Consider the following 23860-nt stretch of genomic DNA (forward strand, 5'->3'; position numbering starts at 1 on the left):
GTGTGATAACCAGAGTTATTACTCATGCGACTAACTGGTATAGGATTATACAATGGTAGAAGTAGTTAGAGCTGCTTATCAAGTGAAAGTAATGCCAAGTAGTAAATTTCAGGAGCAAATGAAATCTCTAAAAAGTACGATACTCGACTAGTGTCAATATGTAGCTTTGGGGTCAGAGGGTGGCATGCTTTTAGCAGTGAATCGAAGGCGGCTAGTTTTGAAATTGCGATCATCAACGTTCGTTAAATTGGACAATCCATATTCGCGCAGACGGAAGGACTTTCTTTATATTACATTTTTCACAAACATACACTGCTGTATGTCTGTTCAACGTTGTCCGTTTATTGCATTATTTTCTTTGTAACGACAACCACATAGTTACCGGTAAAGTTGACTTCGTCTGTCTTTCATTATAATATTGTTACATCACACATCGCCGAAACGGTTTTCATTTGAATCTCCATTTATTCTCTTCTTATTGTGGCATTAACTCTTGATGAGAGGCACACAAAAAGTCTTCCGAGTTAATAGATAATACTGCAACGAATGTGGCCTCGAAAGCAATAACCATAATTAGTGTGTACTGTCTACAATGAAGATACAGCATCTCGAGAAAATGCTGGCCATAGTCTTGCGTTGCATGATTAGCGTTCAATAGCCAGGAAGGAAGCGCTAGACCAGTGAAACAAAGGAAAATGCTGGTGATGTGCTGTGCCGTTAACTTCAACCGCTGTTTCGGGGCATGCCGCATGCCAGCCCTTACCGGGCAGATGCACCTCTTACCACATTATGAGCTTTTAATACCTCCTGTTCCCACGACGAACGCGACTTGAAATTCGTCATAGCGACTTGATGATTCACATCTACCAAAAAGCACGAGAGTCAAGTGAAATACAAAGCTCGAGTACATGTAGACACTCACTCATGTGGGGAGGTGGGGTCATGATCATTGGGGGTGTCGAAGGCGTCGGCAATCTCATGATTTGACCCGGGGCTTGAGGACCGCCCAAAAAATGATTCGGGTGCAGGTGGTAGAGCGCGTTCGGGTGTCCGGGGGGAGGACCTTGAAGGTACATTAGCCGCTGGTGCGATTCGGACATCTGTTAAAACAGACAACATGTTATTAGTTAGTGCGATTTTTTTTGACATGTCAGAAAAAGTCAAAATTTTGTCGAAAAATTTTTTCAACCTGCACTTCGTTTGTATCGTATATGTTTGCACTGTCGGTAAACTTATCATTTCACATCTTGTAGCCTACTTTATAGGCCTACCGTTGTACACGGCCCATTGTCCGCTCATTGTGCATCATAAACGGTCAAATGAAACAAATAAGTTGACATGGTGTTATGCTCAACGTGCCGCAACATCCTAACTGAAGCAAGACTGGGCGTGGGCATTGGTTCTTACATCATGAAGCGCATGATGAAAAGTTGTGATGTGGACACCATTGTCTGAATGTAGCAACACAGTGTGTCACCAGCAGTGTACGCACAACTTCAGTTTCGCCAGCCAACAACGGCTGCTGTTGAACGTTCTTCCTCCATTCTTGGCAAGCTACTTAGTGAGGACAGACACTTTCTACACAAGCATGTAGGAAATTATCTTTCGTTGTACTACAACAAATTCTAATTATTTCTACCATAATGTGCGAAGTAACTACTGGAATGCTTCATAGTCCAGATTTCAATAAAATAAAGTTTTTTCACGTAAAAAATTGTCAGTTTTCAAGTCAAAAAAGTTTTTTTCAGGCCATAATACCTCGAAAGGACAGGCAGTTCCAACAGAAGAAGATAATGAAGACAAGTAGTACAATTCTAACGTTATGAGAGAAAACACCTAATTTGCATAGTACAGACAGTAGACCTTACTACTTTTTCCAAGCATTCTAGTAGGTTTTGTTTACTGGCGCTACCCAAGTGGTTAAATGTTAGTCAACTTCCACTTTACGCTTCTTATTTAGGCACTTTGGATTTTGTGACATAGATAGCCGACTTAGGATATGCCAGTACCACTTTTATGGCTGAAATTGTTACGCCTTGCATCATGGTAACCGAATATACTTTCTAAAATTGCCCATGTGTGAGACCAATCGACCAAATCTACTTTTTGAAAGCAATTACTTGGGTACTTTTCATATCTTCATTTTCTACTACTTTCAGTACTTTTGACATGTCTTTGAAATTTCTACTTCAATTAGTAATAAAGTAGAAATTAACTTCTTTGAACACTTCTGGTGTATGCGGATAATTCACAAAAATCCCTTGGACATTATCTCAATTCAACCGATGCGCACAGCCGCGCTTTAGCACACACCTGATAGCCGGCTGGTTTATCATCGTGCAAATTTGGCGCCCCAGACGATATCAAGGCACTTTGATTTCTTCTCGATAATCGATGCTTTGGACTGCAAATGTGAAAAAAAGACATTACGGCTTTCTTATAGGAACCCGTTTCTGGTCACTCAAAACTACACACAGATCTTACTTGGATAACACGCTCAAATGTGGACATAAGGGCTGTTCAAAAACAATCTTCTCCTTCAAATTTCACTGGCTACGTGATAAAATTATTATATCGGCTAAAACAACGCTGCACACCAAATTTGGCTCAATTCCAACCAGTAGCTCTTCCGGTGAAATTTTAAAACGAATCTTGCTAGATAGTGAGCCATCAAAAATCTAGATTAACGCACAATGTAATTAGAACAAAGCTTCAATTAACCGAGGAATTTACTGCCTTTTAGATATCAATCATGCTACGTGTGGTTCTGTTGAAATGCTACGTGTGGTTCTGTTGAAGTTTCTGCAAGTCCTATTACTTGATTTAAATTCGAAAGAACTACCAAATGTCGCTAAATCATACTGTCGAAGCTAAATGACTTTTGTTCAACAAGTCTCTTTAACATTCACATGTAGCTGGACTATTACGCGTTGTAGGCTATTTACAAACAGTTTGGTACAACACTTGCAGTGTTCTGAAGAAGGCATCATAGCCTAAAAATAGACCGTGAAATTAGTATTACAAAATGATGCAGAAAATACGGTTCTCATCAATTTAAAATTCGATATTTCATTTCTCTACTGAATAGAACACTTATTGCATTTTGCAATAGAGATACAAAATTATGATAATATTATCCCACCTGTAATACCCGCTGTCACTGTCGACGTCAGCTTCGTCGCCGTTATTGTCGCTGGACTCACAACTCGCGTTGCGGTCGACGGCCGTATTTGCTCTACGCCGACGAGCTGATCGCGTCATTTTCTTCAACGGACTCGGCTTTTCGACCAGAGTCTTCGAAGCGATGTCAGACGGGAAATCTGGAATGGCGAGGGACATTTTGATGGACTAACGAAAATATGTGCATATGTCGATTGTAACTGCTCGCGTTTCAGTTGTAAGCAGACTTGTGCCAACTACCAATCTAGATAGTTGATATGACTCGAGTCACGATTTTTTGGTGACCCGACTTGACTCGAGTCATTTTTGTAAATGCGTAAACTGACTCGACTCGAGTCAATTTTTGTATTGACTCAACTTGTACACGAGTCATTGTGCACGATTCCAACCAAGTCATATGACTCGAGACCAGGACGGCCAAGACAGCCATTTCATTGTAACTTCGAAGAATAGTAAAGTCACTACATTTTTGGTGTTTCGTCTATCAGTCCTGATACGTGAATAATCGGGCCGGAAAATGTTCTTAGGACTGACTTAAATTATGATATTATGAATGGGAGCCATTCCATATCACTCAAGCGGAGTTGAAAAAAGTGGATTGAACTCAAAACGGAACAGTGACCATCATGACTTGGACTCGGACGCGATTCACAACACTATGACTTGGACTCGGTCCTCTCCTCACCGACTTGGACTTGACTCGAGTCAAAACTATAAAAGTGAGATTGACTTGTGACGTGGGACCTCGCGACTTGGTCACAACCCTGCACTCAACTAACCACTGGATTTTTCAGTACTTCTAGTTCTAGTTGCGGATTTTGAAAAGTAACCAGTTCCAGTTCTAATTGCGCATTTGAAAAAATAGTTGCAAAACAACTAGAAAACATGTGTCGTCGGTCGGCCTGAATCGTGATACCGTTAATTGTAATTTAGTTAGTTGTGTGTACCGGGTCGTTAGTTCTAATTCTAGTTCTACTTGAGAGTTTGAAAGCGAGTAGGCTAGTTCTCGTTTTATCTTTTGAAAATCCGGTAGTTTGTAGGCCTACAAGTCTAGAGTCTGTAAGACGTTCAGAGACTCCGGTCAAGAAACGTTAATAAACGTGATTTTCCAGAACAAGTGCTGTAGCATATGTCATGATTACGGCTATAATTTTTTGACCTAAAAATGAATAATTTTTTCCAAAAAATTTAATTTGAAAGTGTAACTATACAAAACAAGCGGTGAAGCATATGAGGGCGATTTTGACCTAAATATTTAATTTGACATTGTTTGACATGACAGACTGAGGTTTGACCTATGAAGAGCTCAAGTAATTAATTTGCGCATTAGCGCACAAAAAGTTAAAATTGTAACTAGAGCCCGACCGATTATCGGCTCGCCGATAATATCGAGTCGATATCACGCTTGGAGAGAAATATCGGTATCGGCCATTGAAGGTAAAAAAATATCGGCCATTTTCGTGACGTCACAACATGGTGGCAGGGAGTCAGAGAAGTCGATAGAAGACGTGAGGACGGTAAATTATAAAAATAAATGGCCAAGCTGCATATAATGCATACTGCATACAGGCAGTAGGCGTGCCTAACTGCCTATCTGAAAAATGTTGTAGATAACTAACCACCGTTATGCCCCACTGACTTCGTGGGAATCCCCCTGCAGTAATCGATCACCATGAAGACAGAGTGCAGCTGGATGGATAGTTGTCTGCACAAGAGCTAATTATACCAGTAATGTATGAAGCCGTCTGACTGAGGCCTGCGGGGCCACCATGATAGGAAATATATGCGAGCATAGAGGGCAAGAAAATCAAGTAAACGTGGAGTAAAGCCAATAATAATACGGAAATTTTTGATTCCATGATGATCTTGGCCAATTATTATTGATCAATTGATTGTTGAAATGCTGGTCATGGTCAAGGCTCAAGGGGATGGGTGGAGCAGTTGCGGACGTGGACAATTTGAGTTGTTTTGCTCATTCTCTTCAACTATTTGTTAATGATGTGCTGAAGGCTCCAGGTGTACTGCCAGAAGAATATCAATATTTAGTGAAACCATGAAGGAAAGATCCCCGGCAAGGGAGCGGTGGAGCCGAAATAAAGAAAGATTTCCAATTCTTGCTGTGCCACTAACTATGGTACCAAGTGAAAGACTGCTTACTGTGTTTAGTACTATATACATCATTTATGGAAGACCACAGAAGTTCACTCCTAGGAGAAAGGGCCGAGAAATTGTGCTTCGTGAACTGTAATCTGCTACTGCTGGATTGGTGCTTTTTTGATATATTTTTATAGCCCCTATATCATATATTTCATGTTCAAGCATATCAATGGCTGTAAAGTTGTTGAAATAAATGCTCTGAGGTGTTAAATATGGGCCTTGAGCTAGATTTCACATCTTTTGAATATCGGCTGAATATATCGGGGTTATCGGTGGAGGTACTGGATATCGGTATTATCGGTATCGGCTCTGAAATCCAATATTGGTCAGGCTCTAATTGTAACACGGTCGATTTCTGCATTTTCTGATTGGAGCCATCTGTCCTTAAGAAGCAGTTTGGCAAGGATGGTGAAAAAGCGTTCAACAGCAGCAGTTGTTCAGTATTTATACAATAACGCTTCACCAGGGTGAGTATTATTTTTATGAAATCGAAGATGTGTAATTACACAAGAAACGGATTTACTAATATCACAAATTTTAAGTAGCGAACGAAAAACAAGGCATTCGTTGCAAGTAATATTAAGACTGGCTCAATCAAACAAGGCCCGTAAAAGCACATTGAACCATGGAGTTGATTCAAAGTATTTACTGCAATTTACAATACCTTGAGTGAATGTAAATCAATACCTGCATTAAGCATTTGAATAATATATTCATAATGAAATATACCCAAATGAATATACGAATATACTATTCAATTGTATATTGAAGTTCTGTACCTCCAAGAAGCTCTTCAAATAAAGTTTTTGAAAAATCCGAGGGCGATGCAAATGCATTTTCCAAATATCACAACCAATGAACCAATTACTATTATTCATTGACACGGATTACATCACTCTGTCACATTAAACAGGCAGATTGAGTTAAGACTCTGACTCAAGTGATGGAATGAAAGCAATAAGGCTGATCAGCAGAATATGAACTCAATTCACGCCACAACACAACCGATGACAGGATAATTACATCATGTTTTCAAGTATTGTCATTCACACATTAAATGCTCCCAATCTTATAGTGCTGCGTCACCAAACGACAGACCATAACAAACTTCTCATTGTAGCAACAATTGAAACAGAACAAACACACACATAGCACAATCACGTGCGTTCCCTTAGATATCAAGCCTCTGGTATATATGTGGAATAGTAATCCTTGCAAAAAAATCTGATCTCTAAGTGGCCTCTTTCTGGTGACAAGGACTTAAAAGGGTGGTAAACAAATACATCATAATAATGCTATAACACACTTGTCATGCTCCTTGCCATTAGCATCAGTATTATAACATTAGCATCAGTAATATACCTCAGACCGGTGTCTTGCAACAATAACTGCTAGTTCATTAAACTTCCCACAAGGTTTATTCTTCCATCTCCCAATTTCAATCAAGATATAGAGGAAAACTGTAGGTTATTGACCTATAGAAATGCACTACACTACAAAAATACCAGCCTATTGTTACACATGTGCACTATTTTTAGCACTGCTTGTATTCTCAAAGTGTTGCTAGTTGGTGTGATATTTCTCCATACGATTCTTTCCTTATTAGACTGCAGTAAAATATTTACGATGGTCAGCTTACTAATTAGAATTGACATAAAAATTTAATGATAACCAATACGAAAACAAACTAAACGCAAAATTTCTGCATTCCTGCAAAGAGATGCCATAAACCTACTCTAGCAAAGATGAAGGCAAATAAATGTGTCAATAATGTATATTGCTTGCTATATTCTAAACAGTTCCGTAGTCTAGTAAGTGGGAATATGACATATGCTTCTCTAACCTCTATCCTACGCAGTACCAATGTGCAATGGATATTTGATCAGAGATAATATTACGTAAAAGCATCTGCCACCGACCTGTTTGCAGAGCGCAGTCGATCATTTCTTGTGTCGTTTCGCTGTTCTTGGCGTCGACTTTCGAGATTTCCATTTGTATTCCGACGCTACGTTGATTTTTTCTGCCGTTGTTTTCCTCGCGGTTATTCTACAAATAAAAGAGAATTAGCTTCAACGAAGAAGACTGCAAACAAACATTTGATTTGAGGTTTTGTAAGCATAGGCTAACACCAAACAAGGCACGAGAATAATCAATGATGATTCAATTAGCTCTGCAATACACTTCACAAGATAACAGATGATCAAAATTTTGTTAATGAAATACCCATCCTGTCCTACCAACCATTCAGAAAGAGAAGAATTCACAACCAATCTTACACTGTCGACGCCACCCAGGACACATTCAAATTTGTGATCCACCACCACAATATCTTGCTCTCACGGATATCAGTTTTTTATCACCTGAATTGATCAAGTTCCCAATACCCTGCCAAAAATGCTGTGCGATCCTATTGTTTTGTACAATGATTTTAGTGTACATATAGGTTTTGATTGCACATGGCATAATGATGAAATCTCTCTCTCTCACTCTTCTTCTCAACCAGAGGTCCTCAACCCGGCATTCTTCAAAATGAAAATCAACCCAATATGCAATTACGGACAAAGGACAAATGTATGCAACTCAAGAGCAAATATTGGAAACTTCCAATTCAATGATAATTTTACTGCTACCTCTATGATATTGCATATGTTATATGTGTTGCTATTGAAGTTGCAGCAAGGCGAATACCTTTTAAAAACCTCAAACTGGCCATTGATTGTTAGGTTACTTTTGAAAAAAAAAACGAGACTCTGCCGTTTGCTAGCCTCTACCCTAGTGCAGTCACAGTTTCATAAGACCATATCCTCATAGTGAGGTACACCAAATCCTATGTAGACCATGACACCTATATTACCATATGATGCAGAAAAGTGAGTTCAATATGTCCATATCAATCAAAATTTTGATGTTCCATTTATCTAGTTAATGAACAAGCGTCCAGCTTCTTGCATTAACTGTCGGGATTATAAAATCGAAATAACTTTGGCCGGCCAGCATGCAAGGTGACACGGGCCTACGGTTGGAACCACCGGCGAAAACTATCACTAACTAACTAACACGCCTGCTACATCACTTTGACAAGGCAGAAGTAGAGTTCAATATCTATCTTTGACCAGACAGCATCAGAATACTCACATGGCGGCGCCCGTTATTACTCCTCCTCGCCGACTGTGATCTGCTCGAATAATTCCGTGACAACGACGGCGGGTAATGAGGTCGATCTAATTCAAAGTGTAAGTTCATTCTTATTTGCAGGGTACGAAAGAGTAAATGACATGTCTATCAATATGGCTTGAAACTACTGGAAAATTCTAGATCCGCAATCAAACGAGACATCTAAAATCGCGCTTACATTGAGCTTGTGAGAAGCTTGCGTACGGGAACTGACGCGAGTTGGGGTGATACGCGTGAATTGGAGTTGGTTGAGCAGCGGGATGAGGTATATTTCCGGCATGGTGCTGTCCGCCGTGATTGATGTAGCGGTTGTGCTGTTGGAGTTGGAATTGCGGACTCTGCGCAGTTGTACTCTGTGCGTATCCTCGTGCATCTTTGTAATAGTTGTGGTAACCCAGTTGATCACTAAAAGGAGAATTCAAGTCACCAATGTCAGATTACCGTCCCAGCATGACATTGCGTATTTTAACACTGGATGATACAAAATACTCCCTATAATGCTACAGGTTTATCGACGTGATAGGGATATCAACACTGAGATGCAACAGTAGTGGTATGTAAACTGACTATCTATTCAGTACCATATTAAAGAATTACAGTATGCAAATACCTGGATAATAGGATGTCAGAAATAATGGTAATACAGTGAAGTAGATAAATATATTATGCAGCTGTCATGCCACCATAATCGAAATCTTTGATGCAAACCATATGGATCGGCGTTATCATGGAGAACAATGCATTGGTGACACCAAACCACAATTTAAAATATTTACAGCTCTCAATTTGTAAACTAGGTCACAATGATGGATCTTCGAGTCCCTGTGATCCTATATCCATAGAAGGATGGTCACCAGTGCATAAGTAGGACTGGGCATAAGCGATTACAGTTACTCAAATCCGAGCTGAGTATCAATTGCGAGGATCTCGAGTCAAGTTAACGAGAGTAGGACGAAATTATACGCCAATTGTGCTGTGGTTAACAATAATTTCATCAACGATTCTTCTTGTCGTGAGAGCCTCACAGTCTTGGTTGTTTGTAACTACATAGCCTAGGCATGTTGCACAAGACTACATATATTTATGGAGCTAACATTTCTGTTAGGCATTGACAGAACACTATGAAATAGTCGGGGTCAAGACTGAATACAAGGTTGCTTTTGAATGTAAAGGTAACTGGAGTTACTGTGTGTTCCTTGTTGCCACAATAAAGATACATAGGTAAGCTTTCTAAGACCAAGTGATGAGTAGGGCGATTTTCTTTTACCTAAAAAACTTAAATACAGATAGAGATAGTTATATTATTTATATTGTATTACTTGGAAGTAATACAATACAATATAAATAATACAACTGTCACTATCTGTATTAACGTAGAACTACTTGGTAACTAACATTTGAATATTATTTCCATTTGGATCTTGCACAAACGGATAGCAAGATGTCAAATAGTGTGGAAGTGGTCCTTGCGACGGCTGCGATGACATGTGCTCCGCCATTAGACCCGCGATATCAGAGCGAGGCACAAAAGGCTCAACTTCGGCGCTAAGACTTGTTGCCTGAAAATAGAAATATTATGTTTCAAAAATTATAAAAGGACTTGAACTGACAAGAGAGTTGTCAACAGGGAATTTTGTTGTTTAGGGGAACATCGATGACCATGGGGAACGTGGGTTTGACGGGTCACATACATTGTGAAGAAGTGCTAATTTGTCTATCTGTCCGTGAAGCTATAGGCCTATACATGAAATTAGTCTATTTAAAAAGCAGGTTTTATGCATTTGTTACTAACTATCTCAGCGATTAGGACAACTTATGAGTTACTTACTGGGACAGTATGATGTCTATAAAATTGAGGATACCATATGTCCTGTGAGGACGCCCAAATGTCCTTTTGCGCATGCCGTCATGGCGTCAGCTTTTTAGTTTAGTTTAGTCAATTTAAGACGGTGTAGACTGTGAAGACTAAATTACGTCAACCCGACACACACAAACTAATAAAATATCATTTATGAAGGATGATTTTCGAAATTACAAATATTGCCAGTGAAAAATCGCACTAAATCCTGGGTGCATTAGGAATAAATAATCATTTAACAGATTAACGGTAACAATCTTACTCACTTGGTTTAGATACGGAGGAACAGCTTGCTCCATATTGTCAGTCGGATAGATCTAGTTCGTCAAAGGCGTCATCCAAAGGCAGTTGCAGACTTCATAGCATATCCAATAAATATATTTCGAGAGGTAACATATAGGTTACTCCTAGAGTGCGAAGAAACGCCTATAAGCCATCGATCGACAGCCGAACTAAGCAACTAGTCGAGAAATAATATTGTGAAGAAAACGATAACAAAATGAAGGATCAGATAAATAGTGACGTCGCACATTTTCCGCATTAGTGAAATTATTTAGTCATCCGTATTAGTTCAGTATCAATTTATTCATAATTTCATTTCAAAACACCACAAGAGTGCTATAAAATAAAAAGACACAACAGAGCGGTGTCGAAACAACTCGGAGTAGCCTTTGAAATCAGACACCCACCTGAGCCTAGGCGAAGTAAAGAAGGGGCAGGCACACTGCACAGTAGGTCTGTTCAAAAATAACTTTTTTTTCGCATAAGTTATATCTTTCATCTGAGCAAGTCACTATAGATAACTAACCTCCATAGGTTAGTTTTCTATAAAGTCACACACAATGTACAATGCGATGTCATGAACAGATAGGAGGATGTCGAACGACACGCATCAGTCGCAATCCTTTTAATCTAACATCCACCTCGGCCTAGAGTGCCCGATCGCACACTCCTTTTCGATGTTGATCTTGTTGAAGCCGCGGCCCTTTCTACTAGTTCTTTCCATTCCTTGTGAGTGCTTTCTTCGGGTCTTTTTTGTCGCCGTAAGAACAGCAATGCCGGGGAAGAGGAGCCCAGATAAACATCCGACGCCAATCGAACCGGCTCCGCCAGATTTGTAGGCGCTTATCGTCATCACTACGCTATGTCCCCCGCAGAGAATTATCAACGAAAAACACAAATAACTCCGCTTCTACTAGTTTGAATTGAGTCAAATTCGTTTTGCATCGTCTCTGCAGACAGCTCAACAATTGCATGGGGTTGACAGAAATTTTTTTTAATCTTCCCTAATAAATTAAAAATTTTAATTCGATCTGCGGAGTCTTATACTTGTTAGAATTGAATCAAATTTGGTGTACAGCGTTTTTAAGGGTAACCTGACAATTTAATCAGTGAATGGCTGAAATCCGATTTTGAACAGCCCTACTGCACACAGAATGAAAGTAAAAGAAGCTAATAAAAGGACAAGCGACAAAATGAGGTGGCGTGTGACGGAAGACGAGATCGATGTCAGGTTTGTGTGCAATGGTCGGAACCATACATCGAGATATATAACTAATAGTACATATTCCTGGTCTACTTTTTGTTCAAGGTTCACACAGTAACTTGACCAGCATACGCATCGTTACGGATCCGTTAATCCCCAATGTTCGAGTGACTTTTCAGCATGGGCTGGGCACTGGGCTGATGATCAATCTCCCTGGTCCATGGATGAATTGAGTACAAGGATGTGTTGATTTCTGGATTCGAGGTAGATTTAGTATCACAAAATGACATGATCAATTTTCGGGCAACCGATCTTCACATCCTCGGACCAACCGCTTACTGTCATTGAGTTACTGCAAATTCAATCACAGCCTTCCCACACCCCAAGTACCCTCAGGAGACTCGAACACTCTCACGGCAAAAACAAACGTACCACAATACAGCATAACAAATTGATCTTTACTTGCATGGAATTATATAGAACACATCTTAAATCAAATTAATTAATAGGCATTTTCCAAAATAAGTGCAATTCCTTGACCACCTCCGATACAAGCTGATCCCACAGCGTATTTCACTCCGCGCCGTCTAAAAAGCAGCATGATTGAACGACAAATGGTCAGAGTTTGAAGAAGAGTGAAGACATACCTCATTTCGTGAACAAGATGAGCAGTTATTCTTGTGCCAGAAGCTCCCAGAGGATGTCCCAATGCAATAGCACCACCGTCGACGTTCATGGTTTCCGGGTCGAGACCTAGCTCTTTTTGAACGGCGAGCGCTTGTGGAGCGAATGCTTCATTTACCTGGAATAGTGGAAAAAACTTCTTCAACATATTCATCATTTTTCTAAATCTATATTTCTCAGCAGGAGTTCTTAAAACTGAATTCCAAGGACCCTTAGGGGTCCACAGACTAGTTTCAGGGGTCCGTCAATCCGTGAAAGGGCAATACTTCATCACAAAAGTACACAAGCAGATCGTCCTTTGGCACATACGTCGTGAATGGAACTGTGACTACTTTGTCCGGTTATTGGTTATCTTACTTTAGGCATGGACTAGCCTTAATTGCGTCGAGTTTGATGTGATGACCTTCTAGTGATTGGCTTCTGAAATTTTGGGGTACGCACAACCGCCCACAAAAGTTGTAGTGGTCTGTGATCAAAAATGTATAAGAACCCCTGCGTGGCAGGAACACCCACAACAGGATCAATAGACAATCACAGGCGGTCAATAATGAAATACTTATCAAGTGATTAGGTTTTTATGCTACTTACACTTCTGCTCAAGAGTGTTGGCAAGGGTACGTAATTTTATGACTTTTGGATTTGGAAAAGGAAAGCTAGTTTAGGATAACTTAGATAGTGACCAAATCTACTTTTTAAGCTACTTACTTGAACACCTTTCAGACTTAATTTTATACTTCCACGTGTGGCAGTCTTGTCACGTCTTGGAAATCACTTCTACTTGTACTGGAGTAGGAATTTACGTCATTTCTTCTACTTGAGCACCAACGATGATTACCTTGACCGCCTCGGAACACGACTCACAATACCACACGTGTTCATGGAAGAAACATTTCTTTAAACTGCCAAATTATACGTAACTGGCATAATTTTGCTACGGTTTTTCAGTCACCAAGCATCAAAGTTCCAATGTTGCCGCCAACAGATAACATTGGTGTACCGGATAAATGGAGCGCACTCCTAATTCCGGATTTTTGTCAAAGCGGTATTATATTTTTTTCAACATACATCGACTGGCACAGCTATACTATCAATAATAATAAAACAAACCCACCTCGCTAAGATCCATATCTGACAACTTCAAATTGGCATATGATAACGCATTCTGAACAGCCGTCACCGGACCTGCAATTCAACGACCAATGTGAGCAAAATCGTACCTACGGGGAATAAATACCACTCACCGATGCCCATGATGGTCGGTTCGCAACCAACTGAACTGTAAGACACCAAACGCGCGAGTGGCTTCAAGTTATGTTTGGCACACGCCTCTTCGCTCGCAATCACTACAGCCGCTGCACCATCGCAGACACCCTTCAAAATAATATGACAATTTAACATACCATTTGTGCCACATCTGAACCCTTGAAAATTGCATCGACAGAAAACATCAGAGCGCAATCAGGATGATTCAGAGCTACACCAGTAATTCTCCGCTCATAACCTCAAAACCCAGATAGGAGAGATTATCATGCAGAACATCTGAAAAATGGTCACAATGATATCATAGAAGTGATTTAATAAATACCAAGAGTAACTCTCATGTTGCACATAATTTTATGGCAACTGTCCTCGTCTGAAACCACACTGAATGACCAATTGCTCGCCAACGAGAATAAATATCACTTTTAATAAAACTTCAAGCTTACTACTTGACTCCGAATTGAATCATCCAGGCACTCAATTTTTATCGGCCCTCTTACAATATTGCAAAACGATCAATATTATGCAGTGAACTTCGGTTTCGTGCTACTACGACACAGGGTTGTAATGACTCGAGTCATAATTCGACTCGAGTCACGATTTTCTGATGACTTGACTTGAGTCAATCTGTGTATTGACTCGACTTGGACTCGAGTCATTGCCCATGACTCGAACCAAGTCATATGACTCGAGACTCCGACGGCCAAGACCGACATTTCACTGGAATTTCGAAGAATAGCAAAGTAACCATACTATTGAGATTTCGTGTATTGGTACTGGTACTTGAAAATGCGTCAAGAAACTGCTAAAAGTGATGAAAATTAGTATATTAAAATGCGAACCATTCGATGTTACCAAACAGAGTTATAAAAACTGGGTTTGACAAGACTGAGCAGTCAACAGAATGACTTGGACTGGGACTAGAGTCATAATACTACGAGTCGGACTCGACCCTCTGCTCGCTGACTTGAACCTGGACTTGACTCGATGGTGAATTGAAAATGACTCTACTTGACTCGAGTCAAAACTATAAAAGTGGGATTGACTTGTGACTCGGAGCCTTGTGACTTGATTACAGCCCTGCTACGACATCACGCATATTCAATCGTGACGCTACAGTTGAGTACAGGTAATTATGATACGTCTGTTCGGGAAATAAGACTGAAAAATGGCTCCCTTGAACCAAAATGTTTACAAGACCCTGTTTTAGGCTACTCTGAAAATATAGTCTGGTCACTGCTAAAGTGTGACAACCGATGTGAAATCATCCATTCACTTACGCTGGCATTTCCGGCGTTGACAGTGCCTCCTTTCATGAAGACGGGCGGCAGTTTAGCGATTTGTTCGGGAGTGGTGTCAGGTCTTGGATGCTCGTCGACCGCAAACTGTTTCGGCCCTTTCTTCGACTTGATCTCAACCGGCTCGATTTCCGCGTCGAAGCGCCCGGCCTTGTGAGCTGAAAATATGTCGCTGCCGCTAAAATTCAATTTCCGTACTCCATCAGTATACACGAGAATATAATGAAGTAGAGATTTCACTGACTTTCCTCATATCTACTACAACCATGGTTCGAAATTTTGACTCTTTAAAGTTATGTGGTCCTTCATTATTGATAGTAAGCAGGGTTGCAACTTGTAGCCAAGTCACGAGGTTACGAGTCACAAGTCAACCTACTTTTTTCAACTCATTTCGAGTGATATAGAATGGCTCGCATTCATAATCTCGTATAATTCCTTAGTCCATACAGTTTCTGGTCCTATTTTCCAAGTATCAGGACTGATAGACGAAATCGCAATAATTTGGTGACTTTACTATTCTTCAAAGTTCCAATGAAATGTGCGTCTCGAGTTGTATGACTTGGTTCGAGTCATTGTGCGTTGCACATGTACAAGTCGAGTCAATACACAAATTGACTAGAGTCATTTTACGCATTTGAGAAATTACTCGAGTCATACAGGGTTGTAACCAAGTCACAAGGCTCCGAGTCAATCTCACTTTTATAGTTTTGACTCGAGTCAAGTCGTGTCATTTTTAATTCACAACCGAGTCAAGTCCGAGTCCAAGTCAGTGATCAGAGGGTCGAGTCCGAGTCATGGTATTATGACTCGAGTACGAGTTCAAGTCATTGTTTTTGACAGCTCAGTTTCATGTTAAAGTCTTGCTAACTCACTTTTTATAACTCTGTTTGGTGAGATCGAATGGTTCACATTCATAATATACCAATTTTCCTCACTTTTAGCAGTTTCTGGTCGCATTTTCAATTACCAGTACCAATAGACGAAATCCCAATAGTGCGGTTACTTTACTATTCTTCGAAAATTACAATGAAATGTCGGTCTTGAGTCTGAGTCTTGAGTCATAGGACTTGGTTCGAGTCATGCGCAATGACTCGAGTCCAAGTCGAGTCAATACACGAATTGCCTCGAGTCGAGACATTTCCGAATTTTCCGAAAATGACTCGAGTCAAGTCGAGTCATCAGAAAATCGTGACTCGAGTCGAGTCATGACTCGAGTCATTACAACCCAGGAGTCATATCCAGTCACCAAAAAAATCATGACTCAAGTCATTATAACCCTTATAGCAAGTTATAACATTGGTGACACAAGTGTTTTGCTTATGCTTGCTCATTGCTCAAGCAGCATTGGTAAAAAAAGTAGTGCACCAACTTTCTACTCGCCTAAATTTCTACTCAAAGGTGATCAAAGCAGTCGGTGTCGCTACTCGCGTAGAAGGACAAGTAACGCTGTAAATTCCTACTCAATTACAAGTAGAATAGCACATTCAAAGCCATCATCAAGTGAAAGTACATACAAATAGGTCGGAAAATTACTTTAGTTCAAGTAGTTTCTTAAAGTAGATTTGGACGAGAGTTCATAAGTTTTAGCAGTAAAACGAAGGTGGATACTTTCAGAATTGCAGGGTACATCTTCTAGCGTGAATTCATCGCACAATGTCAAAATGCTCATCAAACACCACCCACCTTCACCCCATCTCTGCTGTGATCTTAAGGCAAACGAGTCGGCCTCTTCCCGGGTGATATTGTATTTTTTGGCTAAATTTTCAGCGGTGACACCCATGGGTGTTTTGCAGTACATGTCGGTAAGACCTGCCCACAGCGTGTCTTCCATCTGAAAAACGTGAAAAAATATACAATTTCACGTCAGCAGAGCTATCGTGGCCATTATATAGAACATGCTCTGATGAGGTTCAACAAATAATGTCATTTTGTGCACCTAATCACGCACAAATGCTTATCTAAGAATAGTAGCCTACATTCGTATTGTTTCCCGTTACCAAACATTATCATAACATAATCAACACCTAAGAATCGAACGCCCAATAGGACTTTCATAATACTTTGGCCTTACAATGAGAGATATAGAACTGTTACGCGGGTAATACTCTCGTATTGGTGTGAAATACAAATGTGTTGTTCTTAAATAATATACATTTCAAATTTGCAATTTGCAATTCGTAGTGGGGATTGTAAACAAACAAATTTTTATGGAATGTACGAGGAGACAAGCTGTCATGGTATGCTTAAGTTACCAGGTCTCTCACATACGTGAAGCCTGGTCCATCACAAACACAAACCTTCTGGAGCCATATTGCCCAAGAATACAAGTCCAAAACCTTCGCTCTGCGTTATAGCCATCATACATATTTGTGCATTTATTTTAACACACTATGATTTGATTATATAAGAGGGATTGCAGATTGTGCGTCTATGGCACAATGAAGCAGAGGCTGTCAGTAACGAAGCACAGGACTGCTACCCACTTACAGGCGTCATCAAAGATGTCATTGGGGGTACTGATGTTTCTACTTCTACTTGAGTGGAGATTCACAACATGAAATCTACTTTTACCAAAATACCATAAATGAGTGCTTTGTATACCTGGGAATTATGTCGTGTCTACTACAAGCACCAAATTATAACCAAACCTCCATGACCATTCTTTTTCCAAGCAGTGTGTCATTATATTCAGAGGCTTCATGTCTTGATTTGTCATGAATCATAATATAAATTTTAAAATTACCACAATGGGCTGGGCACGTAAACTAAACGATACTTCATCAGTTCAATACAACTTACCTTCAAATCCAAGCCTAGTTTTGTTCCAAATCTAACGTTGCGGACAGCATAAGGCGCTTGGCTCATGCTCTCAGCTCCTCCGCAGAGCGCCACGTTCGTTAATCCAAGATCGATTTCTTGAGCACCGGACACGATGGATTGAAACCCCGAACCGCAGAGACGATTGACGACCAAGGCCGGAACTGGTATGGGTACATTTGCTCGCAAAGCCGCATGCCTCGCAATGTAAGCTGCATCGGCAGAACTCTGCAGGGGTTAAAATATAAGGTTACAAACACAAATATAGAGTTGCCAACACCAAGTTAATGCCAAAATAGACCTTGAGGAAACAAATTAATATACAGCAACATAAGATTCAGGGTTGTAATGACTCAAGTCATGACTCGACTCAAGTCACTATTTTCTGATGACTGAACTTGACTCGAGTCGTTTTCTCAAAATACGGAAAGGACTCGACTAGAGTCAATCTATGTATTGACTCGACTTGGACTCGAGTCATTGTGCATGACTGGAACCAAGTCATATGACTCGAGACTCAGACAGTCAAGACCAGCATTTCATTGTAATTTGGAAGAATAGTAAAATAACCACACTATTGGTATTTCGTCTATTGGTACTGGTAGACCTACTTTAAATGCGACCAGAAACTACTAAAAGTGAGGAAATTAGATGCGAACCATTCGATATCACCAAACAGAGTTATAAAAAGTTGATTTAACAATACTTTGACTGGAAACTGAGCAATCAACACAATGACTTGGACTCGGACTTGAGTCATAATATCATGACTCGGACTCGACCCTCTGCTCGCTGACTTGGACTCAGACTTGACTCGAGTCAAAACTATAAGAGTGAGATTGACTTGTGACTCGGGGGCTTGTGAATGATGTGATTACAACTTACCATATTAGGCCAAAGAAATACTAACCTGCATAACATTGCCAGTATAAACTGCATCAACTGCAGCAGGGTCCACACTCCCAGCCTTCAATGCAGCTGCATTCGCAATCGTCTGCAGATCATTCGCAGTGTGATCTTTTAAAGTTCCGCCGTACGCACCAAACGCAGTCCGACGAGCGGCAACAATAAAGATACCTGTAGACACAGCAGCGCATGCTACATTGCAGCGAGATTGGTCTATAGTTCAGACTTCAGTGGTTCCCAAAGTGGGCGATATCACCCCTGGGGGACAATTTTGAGAGATGGGGATGAAAAATGTGTTTAAGCAGAAGTAGTATACTAGAAAAACTACTTGCATACGGGTACTATGAAAAAGGAAGAAGTAGAATGGTAACTTTACTGATGACCTCTAAGCTATAGTCTTTATTGGGTTATTGAGATATGTTGAGGTTGATAAGGGGGCGATGATTTGTAAAAGTTTGGGAACCACTAGTCTAGTTGGTTAATGACGACCGGCACAACAACAATGCCCGCGGATACGAATATCGAGTTCAAACCCTATTTATCATAGTTTCTGTATTTGTAATGTATCAAAGGTTTATATCTGGGCTCCGTCTCTCGGGACGCGGAGAAATTCCTGATGGAGTAAGCATATATAACTAATATAAGGGAAGTCTAGGGAAGAGAATGAAACAGTGAGGAAGTGTCAAAAAATACGCAGGCCGCAGGGCACTCGGGGCAGGGAAAATACTACTATTATAACAGGAACAGGTTTATGGTATCATTGCCTATACAGTACGGTAACGTATATTATAAGGTTACTGAACGATAGTCAATTTTGAATTGCGCTGAAATCTTACCTTTCCTAACAGACATTTCGCCGTACAAAAATAACACAAGATTCCCGCAACTTCAGTAAACTTGTAAACAGTGTAGAAGCTTGCGATTCCGAAATGCAGCGGTCGAATATACGAAAGTCGTGCTAGAAATAATTTCACTTTCGGACTTTGGACTGAAATCGTCGAGACGACGACGGTTAATGACCTAGACGTTGCAGGATTACATTCCTTGAGAAAGCCATAAAAAATGAAGTGTATGTTGATGTGGTGAAGAGGATGTAGTCGAATTGCGAGACCACTTAAGGAGGTAATTTTTAATTTTGTTTGTTCAGGTCACCGTTCAGTATTGCTAGTTTCTCTAATTCCGCGATTTAGTCGTTCCGTCATTCAGAGTTGAGTGAATTTGCTTTGGTCCGCTGTTCAGTATTGCAACCTCCGCCTGTTCCAAAGTCCGCCGTTTAGTGCAAGCGTCAACATTACATAGGATTGTTGGCAATATGATGGGGGCAACTCTAAACGGCGGACCGCGGAACAGCGGAACATGTAATACTAAACAGCGGACCGAGCGGAACTGCGGACCGAGCGGACCATAAGAAAATAGCTCAATACTAAACGGCGGAACGAGCGGACCGCGGAACTAGCGGAACTTGCAATACTAAACGGCGGACCGAGCGGAACTGCGGACCGAGCGGACCATAGCAAAATAGCTCAATACTAAACGGCGGAACGAGCGGACCGCGGAACTAGCGGAACTTGCAATACTAAACGGCGGACCGAGCGGAACTGCGGACCGAGCGGACTACTACAAAGTCCAGAATGTAAACAGCGGATCGCGGATCAGGCGCAACTCGCAAATGTCGCAATACTCCTAATTTCTGAAAGGGACATAAGGATACATAAGCATACCGAACATAAGGACATCTTGTCTATGGTAACTATGGGGTGTCTTCAAGTGTGGCAACGTTGTAACAACACACCCCAAACATTCCCCAGACTTGATGTCCAGGTTGCAATGCAGTACGAACACACCTCAAACATACCTCAGACATCATCATCTTCATCATCATCATTGGATTATTAGCAATTTTATCAGTTCAATACCCCACAAAAAATGCGATACAATGAAAAGACAGGAAGATGTCGAAGCGACTTGGAGTAGTCTATGGAATCAGACAGCACCCACCTTGGCCGAGGTGATGTAAAGAGGAGGCATGCACACTGGATGAAAGTAAAGAAGATAGTATAGAAAAAGAAAGCATGTTGTCGTGATTGTAACACAGTACGAACACTCCTCAAACACACCCCAGACATGATTTCCTGGTTGCAATGCAGTACTCTACTAACACACCACAGACATGGTATATATCGACTATCTCTGATCGAGGGTAAATTTCTATGTATGTTCTACTTGAGTATAGTAATTATAATGAAATGTAACTAGCTAATTCTGAGGCTCTCTTTTCGATGGATGATTCCATCACGTCGGTGATGGTGCTCTTAGTCTATCTAGCTAAATAAGGAAAGTACTTTTTCTTTTGTAACATACCAGTAGGTTTTCATCTGCTCACTCTTCTAGTGGTTACGTTTCTGGACTATATCCAAATTAACCGATTAATTTAAAGTTCAATTACGAACTGTTTACTTTCTGACACGCAGATGAAAGTAGTTTTTTGCTCGAACACGATAATTTGGAAAGGGAAAACTTATAACTACGTCGTATACAAATCCCAGAACGATTTCTCAATGAAAACGACGGGTCAGACGACAGATTACACAAACGCGAATCGTGGACTGACTGAACAAATGTAATAGCAGACTAAGATGAATATGCTTGTATCAAAGATTTAGCCATGCAGGTGTAAGTACGAACTGAACGTAAAGTGAAACTGGGAACGGCTCATTAAATCAGTGCTTGAAGGTATGTCAGATTATGGATGTCACCTATAGCTAGCTATAGCTACTACGCTGGTCAACTTATTTTATGGTTCTCACTGTCTTAGTTGAAAATGACTTAGTTTTCCTACGGGGACATTAGAGGAAGTACCTTTGATCTGTGTATTCTGGTGTAAACTGAAACTCCCGCAGTCCAGGATAATAAGAGGATAATAGTCGGGTTATATTTTTCATCTGAAGTCACACACAATGTACAATACGATGCGATGAGATAGGAGGACGTCGAACGACACGCATGCAGTTGCGATCCTTTTAATCCAACATCCACCTCGGCCTTGAGTGCCCGATGTCACAGTTCTTTTCGATCAAGATATTGTTGAGGTCGCGGCTGGTTCTTTCCATTCCTTGTAAGTGCTTTCTTTCATTGGGTCTTTTACTGGAACGGCAACGGCAGGGAGAGAGGAGCCCAGAATAAACCTCTGACGGGAATAGAACTGAGTCCGCCAGATTGGTGGGCGCTCATCGTTACCACTACGCTATGTCCCTCGCCCATTCGACAACTTCCTATCTTTTCATTGTATGGCAGTGTTGTAGTCTTTTGAAATGATGAAATTGTTAATTTCTATTTCTACAGATTACAATGTTATGACCATTAAAAGCTTACTACATTTTAGAAATACAAAACATATAAAGTACAAAACGAAATGCAATAAAGTAAAAATGTGTCGTAACTCATAACTAGACGTTGAAGAATTACATTACTTGACAAAATGAAACTACTTGACAAAATTTTCAGCAAAATGTAAGCTTCAACGAAGTCCAGGGAAAGATAACTTGAGAAAATTACGAGATGCGCCTGATCCGTAGTCCGCCGTTTACATTGCAAATTTTGTGATAGTCCGCCGGTCCGCAGTTCCGCTCCGTCCGCCGTTTAGCATTACATGTTCCGCTGTTCCGCGGTCCGCCGTTTAGTATTGAGCTATTTTCTTACGGTCCGCCCGGTCCGCAGTTCCGCTCGGTCCGCTGTTTAGTATTACATGTTCCGCTGTTCCGCGGTCCGCCGTTTAGTATTGAGCTATTTTGTTATGGTCCGCTCGGTCCGCAGTTCCGCTTGGTCCGCCGTTTAGTATCGCAAGTTCCGCTAGTTCCGCAGTCCGCTCGTTCCGCCGTTTAGAGTTGCCCATATGATGGAATGCAGGTCAACCGACCGACTCGCATTGAAAGTGTATACGGAATCAACGCGCGAAGTGTAGGAGTTTGGAATGGTCGAAAATATGTTTTGGTAACGTTTTGCCTTTCCTGGAACCCTGATTTTATATGCATGATGAATCCCTAATTTTGTATGCATGGTAGGCCCATAACCGAATGTACCGTATTATGTAAATTACGCTAACCTAGAAGGTCGTAAGGAGATTAGGCAATGATGTTATCTGCCTGATTGGGATCGCTGGCCTTTTTGCCTGTATCAGGTGAGCAGCGATGATTTTCCAAGTTGAAGTAATTTAATAAAAAATAATTAAAAAATAGAATATAGTGTGAGCACAGGACACCGATTCCATATAGGGTTATCTGCATGTTGGGAGGTGAAACAAACTGCACTAGTCTTTCGCACCCCCCCCCCTCATGTAAAGTATGGTAGTAAAATATAGGCTACTTCTCATTTCCCCATTGCAGTAGTTTTTATGATGTACCATAATTCAGAAAATAGATTGGAGAAAACCATTTAGACATCACTCAAATGACTTCCATAGAGCAGTTTTGTTCAAATTGACAAGAAATATGACATTGATTTATAGATTGAGCTTCTTCATCCAGTACATCGTCTGTGAAAAATATAGGCTTCTACAATTCGCTTAAGATATCTTCCTTTCGATGGACCGGCAGTCAGGGCAGTGAAGGGCTTGTTGACTGACATACCACAGAGTCTGTCTTGTACACACGTATATCGAGATCACACCGACAGCTTTCTTGTTTGTTCTCTCTCCTCAGCTTGAAATTTTTTTTACCCAATCGTACCAACGGTATAAGAATCGTTTCCAAAATGCAATGTTGATTAATTATGTCATACATTGCATCCAGATGTGGTCAGTAACAAAGTACTTTTACTTTTTGAAAGTACTCAAGTAGTTTTCCTCTACTTCTGGTACTTACTCAAGTAGATCTGGTTTTCTCTACTTCTACTTCGTAATATTTTGCAATCTACTTATCGCTATTTTCAGTTTGTCAAGTAGAAGTAGATTAACCTCCCAATACGAAAGATAGGCTGAGGAATTTCGGGGCTGTTTTCACAGAGTACCAACATTTAATATTCATAAAAGTCAAGTAAAGCCCA

General features: G+C 40.6%; 3 protein-coding genes across 5 annotated transcripts in view; 1 reads left to right on the plus strand and 2 right to left on the minus strand.

Annotated features, from left to right (window-relative positions):
• The window catches only part of LOC145442636 (selenocysteine insertion sequence-binding protein 2-like), a 28343-nt gene extending 17481 nt beyond the window's left edge, over nt 1–10862 (minus strand). The window contains exons 1-9 of one of the 2 annotated variants that reach the window (XM_080320599.1): nt 10636–10862; nt 9907–10070; nt 8690–8916; nt 8473–8558; nt 7257–7383; nt 3143–3320; nt 2314–2404; nt 923–1100; nt 784–863 (exon numbers count right to left, since the gene is read on the minus strand). In XM_080320599.1, coding sequence (XP_080176725.1) covers nt 784–863; nt 923–1100; nt 2314–2404; nt 3143–3320; nt 7257–7383; nt 8473–8558; nt 8690–8916; nt 9907–10070; nt 10636–10668 — 1164 coding nt within the window. In that variant the 5' untranslated portion in view covers nt 10669–10862. The remainder of the gene's footprint in view (nt 1–783; nt 864–922; nt 1101–2313; nt 2405–3142; nt 3321–7256; nt 7384–8472; nt 8559–8689; nt 8917–9906; nt 10071–10635) is intronic. The other variant, XM_080320600.1, reaches the window with a different exon arrangement.
• LOC145442644 (acetyl-CoA acetyltransferase, mitochondrial-like) overlaps nt 1–23860 on the plus strand; it is a 93500-nt gene that overhangs the window by 66563 nt on the left and 3077 nt on the right. The window contains exon 1 of one of the 2 annotated variants that reach the window (XM_080320610.1): nt 22588–22810. The exons of the other annotated variant lie outside the window; for it this stretch is intronic. Coding sequence (XP_080176736.1) covers nt 22721–22810 — 90 coding nt within the window. The 5' untranslated portion in view covers nt 22588–22720. Of the gene's footprint in view, nt 1–22587; nt 22811–23860 lie in introns of those variants that run through there. 2 annotated transcript variants of the gene reach the window in all.
• On the minus strand, nt 12293–19804 carry LOC145442645 (3-ketoacyl-CoA thiolase, mitochondrial-like). Its single transcript, XM_080320612.1, has 9 exons — nt 19657–19804; nt 18825–18991; nt 17897–18142; nt 16781–16928; nt 15080–15255; nt 13781–13910; nt 13651–13721; nt 12503–12657; nt 12293–12442 (listed from the first exon to the last, which is right to left on the minus strand). The coding sequence occupies exons 1-9, from the start codon at nt 19670–19672 to the stop codon at nt 12358–12360; spliced, it is 1194 nt and encodes a 397-aa protein (XP_080176738.1). The 5' UTR covers nt 19673–19804; the 3' UTR covers nt 12293–12357.

Source organism: Botryllus schlosseri, chromosome 7 (assembly GCF_051294905.1).
Source record: "Botryllus schlosseri isolate E-star chromosome 7, Bs_hap1, whole genome shotgun sequence".
Classification (NCBI taxonomy): Eukaryota; Metazoa; Chordata; class Ascidiacea; order Stolidobranchia; family Styelidae; genus Botryllus; species Botryllus schlosseri.

Coding starts and splice junctions, on each gene's coding strand:
- LOC145442645 (XM_080320612.1), bottom strand. Junction 13,911..15,079: donor TCAACGCCGGAAATGCCAGC/GTAAGTGAATGG, acceptor ATTATTTTGAAG/GGTGTCTGCGATGGTGCAGC. Junction 12,658..13,650: donor CAGATATGGATCTTAGCGAG/GTGGGTTTGTTT, acceptor CCACTATTCCAG/GTAAATGAAGCATTCGCTCC.